Below are 18,620 nucleotides of genomic sequence, written 5' to 3'. Positions count from 1 at the left end.
GCCAAAATCGTTTTTTTAGCATAACTTTTGAAGTACTTAACTAAACTTGCTGATTTTAAATAGAGACCTATGGGACCCCAAAACGGATCGAATGAGTCTAATACGGTCAAAATCCGTTCATCCAGTCCGGAGATAATCGAGTGACAATTTTTTTGTCCACCCACCTATACACACATCCACACAGACATTTGCTCAGAACATGATTCTGAGTCGATAGGTATACGTGAAGGTGGGTCTACGAGGTCAAATTAAGAAGTTCATTTTTCGAGTGATTTTATAGCCTTTCCTCAGTAAGGTGAGGAAGGCAAAACTGTTTTGACTGATACAAAAAGGGTCATTATTTACATAATTTTAAGCGCCGGTGGATAGCTGTCGGAACTTTCCGAACAGTAAAAATATTGAGGTGTTTCGTTTCAAATTTTGGAGTTACAGTCATCCCACATATTCGGAACACCCACAAATTCGGAACACTTTTGTGATAATTTGTCAATAGCATGCCAAATGCAGCTTTTCTCTCGACCCTACTATTTTAAGGACCTTTATTTGGACATTCTCTTGCTATTTCACTAGTAAAATTAGTACTTTTTGAACAAAAAACTTCATTTCAAGACTATTTTTTCCTGAGCAGCAAAAAATTGCCTCCAAATTGCCTGTTCCATGATTGTGGGATGTTATTGTGCTTCCCACAATTGTGGAACACCTGAATTTAACTGATATTTTCACAAAAAAAGTTATCAGACCATTCATAAAACATCACTAAGCTTGAGTTTCACTGGTTGCAGTGTGTGAAGTAATCATTTTGTTACAAATATGTACTCCTGGAGAGATCCAAAGTTTGTTTACATCTGTAAGAAAAAAGTGTTCCGAATTTGTGGATTTCAAGGGTCAAAGTTTTTCTTCAAAAACTTGATATAAAAGTTAAAAGCAAGTTAAGAATTCGAAAGATCGCAAGAAAAGCTTTCAAATGTAGGTAAAAGCGAACCATTAAGTTCAATTATCGATTTGCTATGATTTTTTGAACATTGGCCGATCTGTAAACTGTTCCGAATATGAGGGATGACTGTACAGCTAAAAAAAACAAACAAAAAAAAAAAGGAATCGTCAAACCTTCGTAACATCCCGGCAGATTGTGTCATAGAAAAAAACGATTCATTTCAAATCTGCACGAGGAGCAAAACTGCATACAGTAAAGAAAAAATCTGTACAATTCGTAGCGATACCAAAAACGAACATTATCAAATTTTGAATTTCATTATTAAATACATATTTCAAGCTTTTTGAGTGACACGCATGATAACAATAAGATCCATCGACAGTGGAAAAGGTCTTGTGATAAGTTCCTCAAAATTAAGAAGAGATCGGGTTGTATATTTTTGTATAAGTAAGTAGCAGCTAAGTAGAAATGCAATTTACCTCGACTGAGATCGTGGCATCGTGTAAAACAGCTTTTTTAACTCTTTAACAACACTTAGATTTCTATTCCAACACAATTAACCGCTAACTTCCAGAATGCTTTATCTTTATAACCCCTTATCGCTTGGCTTCGATACGTAGATTAGTCTATTCTAAGATTACTAATACCGCTTTTACCCTCCCCCACACGTACATCCAGGTTACCTCAAGTCCAAGGTGAAAACCCAGGGCAAGTGCAAGGGCTTCTGGCGGGCGGAGAAGCGCTTCCGGTTCTGGATCCGGCACACGGTCAAGACGCAGTGGTTCTACTGGTTCGTGATCGTGCTCGTCTTCTTCAACACGGTGTGCGTCGCCGTCGAGCACTACGGCCAGCCGAGCTGGCTGACGCAGTTCCTGTACTACGCCGAGTACGTGTTCCTGGGCCTCTTCATGATGGAGATGTGGATCAAGATGTACGCGCTGGGGCCGCGCATCTACTTCGAGTCGTCATTCAACCGGTTCGACTGCGTCGTCATCAGCGGGTCCATCTTCGAGGTGGTGTGGTCCGAGGTCAAGGGCGGCTCCTTCGGGCTGTCCGTGCTGAGAGCTTTAAGATTGCTTAGGATATTTAAGGTGAGTTTGGGCGTTGGGGTTTGAAGGTGGTCTTCGGTCTGATTGTTTTTTTTTTGTTTTTGCTTTCTAGGTTACAAAATACTGGTCGTCCTTGCGGAATCTGGTGATATCGTTACTCAACTCGATGCGATCCATCATTTCTCTGCTGTTCCTGCTCTTTCTGTTCATCCTGATCTTCGCTCTGCTCGGAATGCAGCTGTTTGGGGGACAGTTCAACCTGCCGGACGGAACGCCACCGACCAACTTCAACACGTTCCCGATCGCTCTGCTCACCGTATTTCAGATTCTAACCGGTGAGGATTGGAACGAGGTCATGTACCAGGGCATCGAGTCCCAGGGAGGCCACAAGAAGGGCATGATCTACTCGCTGTACTTTATCATTCTGGTCCTGTTTGGCAACTACACACTGCTGAACGTGTTCTTGGCTATCGCCGTGGACAATTTGGCCAACGCACAAGAGCTGACTGCCGCCGAGGAGGAGCAGCTCGAGGAGAACAAGGAAAAGCAGCAAATGGAGCTGGACAAGGAAATGGAGGCGTTGCATCTCCAGACGGATGGGTCGCCGCCCCGGGTTGAGGTCGAGTCGCCTTCGCCAACCCGGGGGAACGGAAGCAAGGCGAAAAAGAAACCCGGCGACAAGGAGGACGACGAGGACGACATTCCGGACGGGCCGAAGCCCATGCTGCCGTACTCGTCGATGTTCGTGCTGTCGCCGACGAATCCGTAAGTTTCGTACAAAATAAGCTGATTCGTAGATTAACTCCCCCTCTTTCCAGAATCCGCTGCGGGGCCCATTGGGTGGTGAACCTGCGGTACTTTGACTTCTTCATCATGGTCGTCATCTCGCTGTCGTCGATCGCGCTCGCCGCCGAGGATCCGGTCGAGGAGGACTCGCCGCGGAACAAGATCCTCAACTTTTTCGATTACGCCTTCACGGGCGTGTTCACCATCGAGATGCTGCTCAAGATCGTCGATTTGGGCGTGATTCTGCACCCGGGCAGCTACCTGCGCGAGTTCTGGAACATCATGGACGCCGTCGTGGTCATCTGCGCGGCCGTCAGCTTCGGGTTCGATATGACGTAAGTTGCCGGATTTCGAAAACGATGACCAGTTGATAACGTTTCTTTGAATTTCCCTCCACAAATACAGTGGCAGCAGTGCCGGCCAGAACCTGTCCACGATCAAGTCGCTGCGGGTGCTGCGCGTGCTGCGACCGCTGAAAACCATCAAGCGAGTGCCGAAGCTGAAGGCGGTCTTCGACTGCGTCGTCAACTCGCTCAAGAACGTCATCAACATCCTGATCGTGTACATTCTGTTTCAGTTCATCTTCGCGGTCATCGCGGTGCAGCTGTTCAACGGCAAGTTCTTCTACTGCACCGACGACAGCAAGCACACGAGCGAGGAGTGCAAGTAAGAACCTCAACCTCGACGGCGACACTCAAGACAAATCACTCACATTTTGAATACTTCTCAGGGGTTCGTTCTTCGTGTACGACGGGCCCGACCAGCTGCCCCGGCGGGAGACACGAGAGTGGAAAACGCAAAGCTTCCACTACGACAACGTGGCCACGGCCATGTTGACACTGTTCGCCGTGCAAACCGGCGAAGGCTGGCCTCAGTAAGTATCGTTTACCCTGCTGAGGGGAGGTTCTAATCTTAAAGTAAACTTTTAACAAACTTTAAAAAAGCTCGTGGACCATCCTTTATCAATACCTTTCGCCTGTGTGGGTTTGTTTTAACTCAATAAACGCTGACCGGTAGCGAAATTATGGGAAAGTATAGTTTCTATCATACGCGTCAACCGGGGTGACATTGTTAGGATATAAATTTATTTTTCAAATATTATTCAAACCGCAAACTTGTCTCAAGATTTCTATTTTTAAATCATGTACTGGGGTAAATTGTATCATTGAAAATTTTTATTTTGATAGTCACTATGTTTCTTACCAATTTTACCAATGTTGGAAAATTGAATTGATAACGTCAAATTAATCCTAAGTAAGGATTCCTTTAATGTTTCTTTCTAAATAAAAAGTTCCAAGTTTGATAAAACTTCATTACATATTAATTTTCCAGAAAAAAATAATCAGTTTTGGATGCTACCGTCAGTGGGGGTGACTAATTTTTTTATTCTCTTTCATTTACACTTAAAACTTGTAATATAAAAACTGATTTTACCATTTGTTAGTGTAAAATTGTTCACAGAACCCGGTAATGCAGTTCGCTTTTCCGATTTCAATCAATTTTCATTGAGACAAATATGATACTTGGAGAGTGTTGAATTAATCTTATTTCATCTTTTCATCTCAAGAGTTTCTGGAATTTCTTCAGCTGATTGATTTTCTTCGAAAAGTTTAAGCGCGATTTTCTTTTGAGTGTTTCTCTCTTTTGCGGGTGAAGAAAGTTCGCAAGCGAAAATGATTTTTTGCGATTGTTCCATCCTTGAATTGAAGAAATCCAGAGTTTTTTTTAAAAAAAAAGGTCCAATAAACTATTGTCTTTCATATGTTTATAGGACCTATTAAAAAAAAAAAAAAAAACTCTAGAAATGTTGGTGTTCTCGAATTTCTTATTTTTTTTCGTAAATTTCTTGAATTCCTGGAACTGTTTGAATTTCTTAATTTCTGGATTTTTCAATTTCATAAATTTTATAAACTTTTTGGTTTTTTTGAATATCCAAAATTATAAATTTCATAAATTTGCTGGGTTTTTTTTTGAATTTCATGAATTTTGTGACTCTTTCCTTTTTTTAAGGTGTTAAATACATGTGAATCGTCAAAAATATCAAGGGTTGGTGTGAATAAAAATTTGAACTTTTTATTAAATGTGTTCTCAGGGCATCAAAATATTCATTATTCATTTTGGTGAAGATTAGTCAGACAATTTGGTTCATCCTATCTCGAGATATTGTGGCACCCGTAAATAAACTCGTTGTTTCGAGAAAAGCTCGAAACTCGTTGTATCGCAAAAGTTCAAGCATAAATCTTCTGTCTCTAACATTTATCATGATCTATATTTATGAAACTTTTTTGAAATGATTGGAAATCATGTTTTGAATGGATTTAATAAATTTTCTTTAGCATGAAATTCTGAAATTTTCTATATGTTTGTAACCCCTTAGTTTAATTTATTTTTTTTTTGATGCCTTGTTTAATATATTTCTTTTATTTTAAAATAGTTTTTTTTCTCATTTTTGAAATGTTTGGAATTATAATTTTTTTATATTTTTTTTAATTTTAGTATTTTTTAGATTTTAAAATTTATTGAATTTGTTGAATTTATGAATTTTTTTAATTCTCTTTATTTTTTTATTTTTTACATTCTTAGATTTTTAAAATTTCTCATAGTGTTGAATTTCATAAATTTCTTAAACTATAATCATGTTTTTTCTTTTTTTAAATTGATTGCATTTCTAAATTTTCTTAAAATTATTCAAATTATTGAACTTTTTAAATTTGTTAGTTTTTTTTCTATAGAAAGTAAAGTCTTTTTTTTTCTTAAATTTTATAATCCTTTAGATTTTTTTTAATTTCTTAAATTGATTTTGTTTTTAATTTTTTTCATGCTAAATTTTTTGAATTCCTTGAATGTTTGAACTTCCTGAATTTCTTATTATTTTTATTTTTTTGGATTTCTTAAATTTCCCTAATTTCTCGCTTCACTTAATTTTTTGAGTTTTTTTTATTTTGACAGTATTCCTTATGCCAATATTGGCTCCTCCAGCCTCGATGACCTACTGGTTAGCAATTTTGCTTCCCGAGGACGGGGGATCGAACCCCTTCTTAAGACTTTGATTTTTCGATCATATTCAAAGTTTTAAAGTATTTATACAGCAATTCCACACGAAAACAGCATGATTAAAAAAAAAGTTGTCGGATCGGGCTCAAAATTTTGCAGGGGGTTTCTTGACCGAAATAATTAGACCCTTATTTTCTGTTTGGCCATTAGGGTGGCCTACGCCGTGTTAGGGTAGTCCAAAAAATGGCCATTTTCGTCGATGTTCGCAAAAACCACATTAAAAAAAAACATAACTCTGCACCATTTTTACCGATTTTAGCTGTCATGGGTGCAAACGAAAGGGTATTAGATAGACTTTTAAGGAAAAATAGTAAGAAGTTTCAAAAATCTAGCCTAACATTTGAAAAGGTCAAATGAAAACTTAAAATGCTTTTTTGAATGTCTCTCCAAAGAGCCTATGTCTGAAAATATTTTTATCAGATTCCTCGGAAAATTTTACATAACATATCAAAAAATGGTGAAGTAATGTTTTCAATAATCCGAGATATGATTTTTTGAAAACAAAAACTGTGTTTTTCGGCGCGCCTCGCACAAAACGGAAAATAACGAAATTGGCAAATAAGTTACATTTTCACTAAAACTGCGATAGATTTAAAATTTTAGCGATGACCTATACATGTTTGGGTACCGTCAACTGGGGCGAATCGGGACACATGGGGTGAATTGGGACAGCATTTTTAACCATCTTGGAGCACAATATTTTGATTTTTCTGATTGGTTTCGATTAGAACAGACTCAGACCAACAAAATCTGTACATCTGTTTCCTAATTTAAAAGCTTTAAGTGCTCTGAAAACTGCTGTCCCTATTCAGACTGTAGTCCTGATTCGTCCCAGATGACGATACCAAAAGTTGCGGCTTTCAATTATAAAAATTTGCGGGTGCTTAAAGAATCGAATAAATCTACTGAAGGAAAAAAGTTACAAAAAACCTTCGACATAATTCTTTTTATTTGAAATCTATTTTCAAGACTACCAAAGCAAAATTTTGAAAATGCTCAACACACTTTTTCATATTTCAGTTTTTCGATTCATTTCATCATATTCCAGTTTATCGATCGAATTTTGTCCACTTTTCTAATTATCATCTTCAAAAATGCTTGCAAATTGATCATCGGCACGTCCTTTGAATGCTCTTTACTGAAAATAATAAAAAATTGATTTGTTCAGAGAAAAAAAAACAAAATGTGGAGATTGTGTTGATTGTTGCGACAGTTTGTAAACTAACTAGAGATATTTGCATCGGTTTTCTTCTCTTTGATTGATTCTCTATTTTTTTCATCTTTCAGAGTTCTACAAAACTCGATGGCCGCCACCTACGAAGACAAGGGTCCAATCCAAAATTTCCGAATAGAAATGTCCATATTCTACATAGTATACTTCATAGTGTTTCCATTCTTCTTCGTTAACATATTCGTGGCCTTGATTATCATTACATTTCAAGAGCAAGGTGAAGCTGAGCTGCAGGACGGAGAGATAGATAAAAATCAGGTTCGGAAATGTGAAACCTTTTGAGGTTTTGTTCAATGTAATAACGTTTCGTCCTTTTTTTCTAGAAATCGTGCATAGATTTTACGATAGGTGCTAGACCGTTAGAACGTTATATGCCAAACAAGCGGAATAGTTTTAAATACAAAGTCTGGCGCATCGTCGTCTCCACGCCGTTCGAGTATTTTATAATGATGTTGATCGTGTTCAATACGTTACTGCTGATGATGAAGGTACGTACTTTGGACTCCAAGCCCCATCCCTAGATTCCAAAAAAAAACAATCTTCCACTCTGAAAATTAACTTCCCCCAAACTCTCCTACCCCACTTCAGATAGGCCGTATATATTGAAAAAGGTTGCATCGGAATTCAAACAATACTGAGCTCCGATGCAAATTCAAATCAAATCGAAAAATTTAAACCCACCCAGTCTGGCTAGGATTCCCCAACAAAAAAAAAAAAAAAGAAACTCACATCGACAATTCGAAGCCGTACCCCTTGACCTTCCCCCCCTCTCAAAAACCCAACAACCAAAGACACTGTCCATCGGTAGTAAAAGTTTTAAAAAAATATGCGCTGTAAATATCGCAACAGCTACCAGACATCGAAGCAGATTCGGGAGAATATCGTATTCTGTGAACGAGATTTTTATTGTTTATTTTGTTTTGAGTTGATTTACAAATTTCGTTGTGCAAGATTACACGAATGTTTCGTCTTTTCCGTTTGTGGTTGTGTGAATGATTGTTCTCTTTTGTTTTGTTTTGCATGGAGATTGAGTTTGGAATGTTTTTGTTTATCTTTTATTTTTTGTATTATTCGTCCAACGACGTGTCGTTTATGGTTTCAAAAAGCATGACATATTATTTCTGTACATTTTTTTTATTATTATTGTTTGCTTCCTGCATGAATACTAGTTTGTTTCGTGGCTTTCGATGTATGTTATTGTAAACACATTTGTAAGAAAAGGACTAGGTGGAAAATCAACCATGCACGTTATTCACCTTGATACGGTCTATCTTCAGATTACGGAACCAAATAATTTGAACTTGGTCTTCTTAACTCGTTTGTTTGTTGATTTTATTAGGGGAACTTTCTTCTGAACTCATTTGTATAAAAGTATAAAAGTTAAAGTCACGTTAATTAAATGAAAAACAACATTTGTACAAATTTTGTATAAGTTTCTGCAAAGGTGAACTAATGTAACCAAATGGTTTTTCGACAAATTCAATTCAATTAGTGTTTATTAGAGTTTAACACTTCTGCTCCAGGATGTTACATTTGCAATTCAGAAATTTGGAGAACCTTTTTTTTTTGATAAATGGTATGGCTTTTATAAATATCTAGCTGTGTTGATAATTTTGGATAACTGGAATAAATTTATAAATTTATAAATATAAAATATATAAGTCGTCCAAATTATCCTAAAGATGTGTTAACAAGTTTTTTAAATTACTTTCAAAAGTTTATGAGAAAAACATTGCCCATTTTTTTAAAATTTGAGTTCACTCTTTTCCCAGAATTTCTGAAAAAATAGGAACAAAAAAGCAAATTAACTTTTAATGGTGGTTGGCGAATATCTGAGAAAATGGTTGGAATCTGTATTCATTTTTATTAGGAATTTAAATATATAATTTTAATCAAAATTTTATAATTTTATATTTTTCACGAGAATACATCAACTTTGTTTTTTTCCCAATAGACTTTAAATTATTTTAAATAAATTTTAATTAAAATATCTAAGCAATGAACTGTAATCAATTCGATATACATTTTCTTGCGTTAATATTTATTTTAACAAGAATTCTTTACACTTCAAAATAAATCTTTTTAATTAAATGTAACGTTCTCAAGTCAATTCTCTTTTCGGGAAACACTTTCGGTTATTTTTTTTCGTTTTTTGCATTTTCAAAATATATCTTCAAAGAAAAGCACCTCCGCACCACCATTCTGAAAGGTGAGAAAAATTCCTACAATTTATTAATTTCTGAGTTACAGACTCACAAAGAATTTGAATCGATGAAAACAAGTCTTTCGAAGTCTTACCTAATCTCGGAGATTTGCTTTAAACTTTTGTAAAATTTCCTTATCTTTTCTATAAAAATAGTTTAAAATTAAAAAAAAAAACTAACTTAATTCACCTATGTGGTTGGTGCCTTCCTCACTCTTTTCCAACAATGGGTGATATGTGATATGATGGGTTTGGACACAAATTTCGTCTGATTTCGTTAAGTTCCGGAATACAAAAAAACACACATATCACTCAAGGGCTCATAAGTGGCATCTTAAGTGGTCATAGCTTGAGACAGGGTTGCCAGATCTTCAATGTTTTAGACTCGTTGGAAAGGTCTTTTGATTACCTTACCAACGATGGGTCGGATGATGGATCCGGACATAGTTTACATACATTTAAGTGAGATCCGGCTACAAAAAAAGTACATAAATATCACTTAAGTGGTCAGAACTCGAGACAGGGTTGCCAGATCGTCAATGTTTTAGACTCGTTGGAAAGTTTTTTCAATTACCTTACCAACGATGGGTCGGATGATGGATCCGGACGTTGTTTACATACATTTAAGTGAGATCCGAATACAAAAAAGTACATAAATATCACTTAAGTGGTCAGAACTCGAGACAGGGTTGCCAGATCTTTAATGTTTTGGACTCGTTGGAAAGTTCTTTCAATTACCTAACCAATGATGGGTCGGATGATGGATCCGGACATAGTTTACATACATTTAAGTGAGATCCGGCTACAAAAAATGTACATAAATATCACTTAAGTGGTCAGAACTCGAGACAGGGTTGCCAGATCTTTAATGTTTTAGACTCGTTGGAAAGGTCTTTCAATTACCTAACTAACGATGTATTTCATGATGATGTTTGGTTCAGTTTACTGCCATTTATTCAACTTCCGAAAATATGCGAAAACACATTTTTATACATAACTTTTGAACTACTTATCGAAACTTCAAACAATTCAATAGCACCGTATGGGACCCAAAACCAAGTCGAATGCGACTGGTTTGGTCAAAATCGGTTCAGCCAGTGCTGAGAAAACTGCGTGACATTATTGGTCACATACACACACACACATACACACACACACATACACACAGACATTTGTTCAGTTTTCGATTCTGAGTCGATATGTATACATCAAGGTGGGTTTTCGAGCTTTAAATAAAAAGTTCAATTTTAGAGCAGGATTATAGCCTTACCTCAGTGAGGAAGGCAAAATGGTCTGAAATATAAAATGTGGAACATTATCCATTTGTAGACCTTTTCAAAAGTTCATATCTCTGGAATCAGTGTTTATCATATTACTAACATAATGACCTGCATTTTTTTTAATGCAAATCCATACATTTTTCAAACCCCTTGGCAAAACTTTGCAACTGTGTTAAGTTTGAGCCAAATTGGTTAAGTCAGCCTGCGTTGATGTTGCAAGTTGACTTAGGGAGCGTGTTTTTATTACGAAACGCAAAAAAGGAATTTTTGGACCCCCTCCCCCCTCGTAACAAAACTTCCATATAAATTTTAAAAAAAATTGTATGGAGCGTAACACGGCCTTCGACCCTCCCCCCCAACTGCGTTACATGATAAAAGAACACAGAAAACAATATGTGAATTTACTCGACATGGAAAAAATGAATCACATGTAAACTCGGTTGATGTAAACTTGAGATTCTACGTAAAAGGTTGAATCACACGTAAAATCATGCTTTTACGTATAATTTGTTGCAAATTTACATCAAATTGCATTTAAATTTAAATTTTTAATGACGTGCAAAAGTGTTACATCATAAATGATGTAACATTCGGAAATATTTTTTTGTGTGAACGCACCCTCAAATGTCCTAGAAAATTAGAAGAAGTGCCATCTGTTGACGATATTTTGAATTTCTGCGTTATTTCTGCTGACAAAAAACTTGCATGGCTCGATATTCTACCTTGATCCTTTGGTCCTTTGAAAAGTAGAGATTTGAAGAATAAAGCAATAATTGTACATCCCAAGAATTGATTGACAGTTGAAAATTAAAACAATGGTTCACTATCGAGGGTTTTGCAATTATAATGTTTCCGAGGAATGTTTGTGTTTGTACGTCACTTTTAAGCACAATTTTATGTTGATTCACATTTATGCATGTATCATATCTCAGAAAAAGTTTCACTTTGATCTAAATTTGCTAATTCGGCTTGTAATAATTCAGCTAGGTTTGCATTTGCACTGATGTCTTTTTAAATTTTCAGCAAACAAAAAATCAAAAAAAGTTTCTCAAAACTTTGGATCAAAGTGGATACTTTCCGAAAGCTCTCTCCCCTCTTTCCCTTCAAATAAGTGTCACATTGGATGTGATATGCACAACAGTCCCCCCTCCCATTCAGTGTGGTTTCGCAAGCTGTCTTTCCTTATTGGCATGATACTACTACTCCGAGCTGTGAGTTGTCCAGTTTCGTTATCGCAAAGAAAGCCGCAGATTCGTATGAGAAAGCATGACACTGCACCCAATTTTTGGTTTCAAATCTCATTCGGCATGCCCACAATTGGTTCTTTTCCGTTTTGTTTGTCTGACGGCATGAAAAAACTTGAGTTGTTCGATTTTTTTCTGTGTTTGCACCACTCAAAACTATCAGTTTGATTTGCATGTCCAGGATTGTCCAAAAACTCTCAAGTGCCAAACACACTTTGCAACCCCTGTAATATTCGTAACTTCATGCATCATTTTGTGTTTAGTGCCTCATCTCACCAAGTTTCATAGCGTTTGCGTTCAGTTTTGGTCCCGGAAAGTTTTGAGTTTTGTATCACCTGCGCGAGAGTCTGTCCGAAAATGAGTGAAGAAAGTTTGGTTAGACTTACCGAAAAAAAAAGCATTTCATAGTGGAAATCTGCTTGATTGATTGAAGAATGAAGTCATGGATCGAAAGCATCCCAACACCACACACAAATACACAAAAACACACATACACACACAAACACTCACACCACTACACGATTTGCCCCTCGTTAGACGCGTGAATTACACTCTCACACACACACACTTGCGCCCATCGGATATGCCGTTGAAAGCTCCGCTCGCTCTCACTTGACTCCTACCCTTTCTTTAGACGAGACACCCACCCGCCCGTTAAATTCTTCATAACTTCTTCTGAAACTCAAACCCGCCCTCCCCTCGTGTGTTTAGCCTCTCTTCATATGAACTAATGTTTGACTTTGAATTGTTTTATTTGCTGCTTTTTGTCATTCTCACCACGTTCTTCGCCGAAAAAAAAACAAACAAAACAAACCCAACTATTCAAACGTAAACAAAACACACATAACTCATCATGATCATCATCATCATTGATCCCCGGTGCTCAACGACGTTTCATGGATTGGTTTCGAAATTTGATCTTTTTATAACCGTTATTCCAACAACCTTGGTTTTCCAACTTTTTTTACCCAAATTATGCTCTTTCATCGATCACCAATCGAACAAAAACAAAAAAATAATCAAATGAACGCACCATCAAACACGACCCGCCCCCTCACCCACTTTTTTCGGCGACCACAGTATCACAATCAAGGAAAAGAGTTTGAGAAATCGTTGAAATATCTCAACATGGGATTTACCGGGATGTTTAGTGTTGAAACGATACTCAAAATAATAGGATTTGGCGTCAAGGTGGGTATAACTTAACTGCAAAAGAAAGAAAAACTAAAAACTATGATTCGGCGTGTTGAAAACACACCGTGCACAAGTACGTTTTGAGTTGGCTAGTGTGTAAGCATTATTTTTAATTTAGGATTATTTTTAGTTTTTTTTTGTTTTTAATATTTTTTTGAATGAATTTTTTTAGTTGATTTTTTCTCAGAAAATATCAAGACATTTTTTTAAAATTAAATAGAAATAACAAATAAAATTAAAAACGCATGAACCTTGATAAAAAAAACAATCTAACATCATTGAAGAAAATATCTGTCCATTCATCGATTGATTGAGGCATGAACTTAAAACTTAAACTTAAATTATTCTAGTTACATTTATTTTTTTATATTTTTAGAAATTGTAGGATTTTGAGTTTGTTGAATAATTTTCTAGTTCTTTATTTTTTTTTACTGACAATGAACGACGACAATCGAACAGTATTGTAGATATCACAGATAAAGTAGATTTTAATTCTTGCCCCTTTCATCACATTACAATCACATTTGTAGTAATCAGCGATATTTCTGGATAATTTCTAGCAGAATTTGCACTATAATGAACATGTTTAAATTTTAAACAAAATAAAAGATCTTTAAAATATAAAGATTTAAAGATTTAAAGATTTAAAGATTTAAAGATTTAAAGATTTAAAGATTTAAAGATTTAAAGATTTAAAGATTTAAAGATTTAAAGATTTAAAGATTTAAAGATTTAAAGATTTAAAGATTTAAAGATTTAAAGATTTAAAGATTTAAAGATTTAAAGATTTAAAGATTTAAAGATTTAAAGATTTAAAGATTTAAAGATTTAAAGATTTAAAGATTTAAAGATTTAAAGATTTAAAGATTTAAAGATTTAAAGATTTAAAGATTTAAAGATTTAAAGATTTAAAGATTTAAAGATTTAAAGATTTAAAGATTTAAAGATTTAAAGATTTAAAGATTTAAAGATTTAAAGATTTAAAGATTTAAAGATTTAAAGATTTAAAGATTTAAAGATTTAAAGATTTAAAGATTTAAAGATTTAAAGATTTAAAGATTTAAAGATTTAAAGATTTAAAGATTTAAAGATTTAAAGATTTAAAGATTTAAAGATTTAAAGATTTAAAGATTTAAAGATTTAAAGATTTAAAGATTTAAAGATTTAAAGATTTAAAGATTTAAAGATTTAAAGATTTAAAGATTTAAAGATTTAAAGATTTAAAGATTTAAAGATTTAAAGATTTAAAGATTTAAAGATTTAAAGATTTAAAGATTTAAAGATTTAAAGATTTAAAGATTTAAAGATTTAAAGATTTAAAGATTTAAAGATTTAAAGATTTAAAGATTTAAAGATTTAAAGATTTAAAGATTTAAAGATTTAAAGATTTAAAGATTTAAAGATTTAAAGATTTAAAGATTTAAAGATTTAAAGATTTAAAGATTTAAAGATTTAAAGATTTAAAGATTTAAAGATTTAAAGATTTAAAGATTTAAAGATTTAAAGATTTAAAGATTTAAAGATTTAAAGATTTAAAGATTTAAAGATTTAAAGATTTAAAGATTTAAAGATTTAAAGATTTAAAGATTTAAAGATTTAAAGATTTAAAGATTTAAAGATTTAAAGATTTAAAGATTTAAAGATTTAAAGATTTAAAGATTTAAAGATTTAAAGATTTAAAGATTTAAAGATTTAAAGATTTAAAGATTTAAAGATTTAAAGATTTAAAGATTTAAAGATTTAAAGATTTAAAGATTTAAAGATTTAAAGATTTAAAGATTTAAAGATTTAAAGATTTAAAGATTTAAAGATTTAAAGATTTAAAGATTTAAAGATTTAAAGATTTAAAGATTTAAAGATTTAAAGATTTAAAGATTTAAAGATTTAAAGATTTAAAAGATTTAAAGATTTAAAGATTTAAAGATTTAAAGATTTAAAGATTTAAAGATTTAAAGATTTAAAGATTTAAAGATTTAAAGATTTAAAGATTTAAAGATTTAAAGATTTAAAGATTTAAAGATTTAAAGATTTAAAGATTTAAAGATTTAAAGATTTAAAGATTTAAAGATTTAAAGATTTAAAGATTTAAAGATTTAAAGATTTAAAGATTTAAAGATTTAAAGATTTAAAGATTTAAAGATTTAAAGATTTAAAGATTTAAAGATTTAAAGATTTAAAGATTTAAAGATTTAAAGATTTAAAGATTTAAAGATTTAAAGATTTAAAGATTTAAAGATTTAAAGATTTAAAGATTTAAAGATTTAAAGATTTAAAGATTTAAAGATTTAAAGATTTAAAGATTTAAAGATTTAAAGATTTAAAGATTTAAAGATTTAAAGATTTAAAGATTTAAGATTTAAAGATTTAAAGATTTAAAGATTTAAAGATTTAAAGATTTAAAGATTTAAAGATTTAAAGATTTAAAGATTTAAAGATTTAAAGATTTAAAGATTTAAAGATTTAAAGATTTAAAGATTTAAAGATTTAAAGATTTAAAGATTTAAAGATTTAAAGATTTAAAGATTTAAAGATTTAAAGATTTAAAGATTTAAAGATTTAAAGATTTAAAGATTTAAAGATTTAAAGATTTAAAGATTTAAAGATTTAAAGATTTAAAGATTTAAAGATTTAAAGATTTAAAGATTTAAAGATTTAAAGATTTAAAGATTTAAAGATTTAAAGATTTAAAGATTTAAAGATTTAAAGATTTAAAGATTTAAAGATTTAAAGATTTAAAGATTTAAAGATTTAAAGATTTAAAGATTTAAAGATTTAAAGATTTTAAAGATTTAAAGATTTAAAGATTTAAAGATTTAAAGATTTAAAGATTTAAAGATTTAAAGATTTAAAGATTTAAAGATTAAAGATTTAAAGATTTTAAAGATTTAAAGATTTAAAGATTTAAAGATTTAAAGATTTAAAGATTTAAAGATTTAAAGATTTAAAGATTTAAAGATTTAAAGATTTAAAGATTTAAAGATTTAAAGATTTAAAGATTTAAAGATTTAAAGATTTAAAGATTTAAAGATTTAAAGATTTAAAGATTTAAAGATTTAAAGATTTAAAGATTTAAAGATTTAAAGATTTAAAGATTTAAAGATTTAAAGATTTAAAGATTTAAAGATTTAAAGATTTAAAGATTTAAAGATTTAAAGATTTAAAGATTTAAAGATTTAAAGATTTAAAGATTTAAAGATTTAAAGATTTAAAGATTTAAAGATTTAAAGATTTAAAGATTTAAAGATTTAAAGATTTAAAGATTTAAAGATTTAAAGATTTAAAGATTTAAAGATTTAAAGATTTAAAGATTTAAAGATTTAAAGATTTAAAGATTTAAAGATTTAAAGATTTAAAGATTTAAAGATTTAAAGATTTAAAGATTTAAAGATTTAAAGATTTAAAGATTTAAAGATTTAAAGATTTAAAGATTTAAAGATTTAAAGATTTAAAGATTTAAAGATTTAAAGATTTAAAGATTTAAAGATTTAAAGATTTAAAGATTTAAAGATTTAAAGATTTAAAGATTTAAAGATTTAAAGATTTAAAGATTTAAAGATTTAAAGATTTAAAGATTTAAAGATTTAAAGATTTAAAGATTTAAAGATTTAAAGATTTAAAGATTTAAAGATTTAAAGATTTAAAGATTTAAAGATTTAAAGATTTAAAGATTTAAAGATTTAAAGATTTAAAGATTTAAAGATTTAAAGATTTAAAGATTTAAAGATTTAAAGATTTAAAGATTTAAAGATTTAAAGATTTAAAGATTTAAAGATTTAAAGATTTAAAGATTTAAAGATTTAAAGATTTAAAGATTTAAAGATTTAAAGATTTAAAGATTTAAGATTTAAAGATTTAAAGATTTAAAGATTTAAAGATTTAAAGATTTAAAGATTTAAAGATTTAAAGATTTAAAGATTTAAAGATTTAAAGATTTAAAGATTTAAAGATTTAAAGATTTAAAGATTTAAAGATTTAAAGATTTAAAGATTTAAAGATTTAAAGATTTAAAGATTTAAAGATTTAAGATTTAAAGATTTAAAGATTTAAAGATTTAAAGATTTAAAGATTTAAAGATTTAAAGATTTAAAGATTTAAAGATTTAAAGATTTAAAGATTTAAAGATTTAAAGATTTAAAGATTTAAAGATTTAAAGATTTAAAGATTTAAAGATTTAAAGATTTAAAGATTTAAAGATTTAAAGATTTAAAGATTTAAAGATTTAAAGATTTAAAGATTTAAAGATTTAAAGATTTAAAGATTTAAAGATTTAAAGATTTAAAGATTTAAAGATTTAAAGATTTAAAGATTTAAAGATTTAAAGATTTAAAGATTTAAAGATTTAAAGATTTAAAGATTTAAAGATTTAAAGATTTAAAGATTTAAAGATTTAAAGATTTAAAGATTTAAAGATTTAAAGATTTAAAGATTTAAAGATTTAAAGATTTAAAGATTTAAAGATTTAAAGATTTAAAGATTTAAAGATTTAAAAATTTAAAGATTTAAAGATTTAAAGATTTTTGTTGTTAAATGTTTAACTTTAGGATTCGTGATGAAAAAAAAAACAGTTATCTAGAAGTATCGACTGAATTGAATCTTCTCCCTTTTCGTGGTAGAAATAGTTGTAAGTTGTAGTTAGTTATATCAGTTAGTCTAATTCTAGAGTTTTTTTTTTGAAAAAAGAATTATAAGCTATTGTCTTTTATATTTTTATTGGTCCTTTAAAAAAAAACTCTAGAATTGTATCAATAGGTTTTAACAGACATCTAGATTTTTTTTTTGAATATGTTCTATAAACATTTAAAAAACAATAGCTTATAGGACCGTTTCAAAAAAAAACTCTAGACATTGAATCTCATCACATTTGCATGGATAATGATTTTTTTTTGTCAATTCACTGTACAGAGGGAACTCGATTATTTGCTTTTCACGTGCACAGATATGGTCGTATAATGCCTTTTACATTAAAAAAATAAACGTTATTCAATAGCTGATTGTTGACGTTACGTTCTCTTGGGATAATTGCATTTTCAATCATTTGGAATAGCGAATCCTCTCTGTACAAATACGCATACAATATTTAAAGCTTCTTGGTGCAAATATAATTTGAATGTTATGAACATGAGTAATTATAATAAATATTTTAATTATTAAAAATTATTTATAACCTTCACAAAAGTACATAAAACGGTTTTTGATCAAATCGTGCATGAAATATTTTTTTTTTTTTTGAAAAACACAAAATATCTTGCAAATTTTTTTTTTTCAACTATCGATACCAAATTGGCTAATTTTGAAACATAATCTCGCAAAACTGAAAAATGTTGTGTTCTTCAAGCAGAAAAAAAAAACAAACCTATCGCATGCACTAACCAACAAAGAAAGAACATGTTGCACACCACGCTTCAGCACCACTTCTGCAACAAGTGTCAATGTGTTTGTTGTGCATCGTCTCTGCGCGATTGTGTACATTATTTTGTGTCTATGTTTGTATGTCTACACCGTGTGAGTTGGTTGTGTGCCGTTTTTGTTTGCATCTTTTATGCTCTTTCTCTCTCTCCCTCTCTCTATCGCCACCTTAATCTACTGGAAGCAGAGATGTACGCTCTAGATACATGTGTGTGTGTCTCTTTCTCGCGCAATTTGCA

The 18,620-nt window shown here is 31.0% G+C and overlaps 1 protein-coding gene across 13 annotated transcripts in view; it reads left to right on the top strand.

The window, feature by feature from the left end:
• LOC6036934 (voltage-dependent calcium channel type A subunit alpha-1) overlaps nt 1-18,620 on the top strand; it is a 176,843-nt gene that overhangs the window by 92,435 nt on the left and 65,788 nt on the right. For 11 of the 13 annotated variants that reach the window (XM_038264621.1, XM_038264617.1, XM_038264619.1 and 8 more), the window contains exons 11-18: nt 1,613-2,025; nt 2,096-2,748; nt 2,802-3,104; nt 3,175-3,435; nt 3,500-3,643; nt 7,111-7,312; nt 7,378-7,542; nt 12,862-12,972. In XM_038264621.1, coding sequence (XP_038120549.1) covers nt 1,613-2,025; nt 2,096-2,748; nt 2,802-3,104; nt 3,175-3,435; nt 3,500-3,643; nt 7,111-7,312; nt 7,378-7,542; nt 12,862-12,972 — 2,252 coding nt within the window. The remainder of the gene's footprint in view (nt 1-1,612; nt 2,026-2,095; nt 2,749-2,801; nt 3,105-3,174; nt 3,436-3,499; nt 3,644-7,110; nt 7,313-7,377; nt 7,543-12,861; nt 12,973-18,620) is intronic. The other 2 variants (XM_038264614.1, XM_038264622.1) reach the window with 1 other exon arrangement.

The sequence above is a fragment of the Culex quinquefasciatus genome, chromosome 3 (genome assembly GCF_015732765.1).
Source record: "Culex quinquefasciatus strain JHB chromosome 3, VPISU_Cqui_1.0_pri_paternal, whole genome shotgun sequence".
In the NCBI taxonomy this organism is placed as follows: domain Eukaryota; kingdom Metazoa; phylum Arthropoda; class Insecta; order Diptera; family Culicidae; genus Culex; species Culex quinquefasciatus.
Note: the sequence above shows the minus strand (reverse complement) of the source record. Positions and strands in the feature narration are given on the sequence as shown.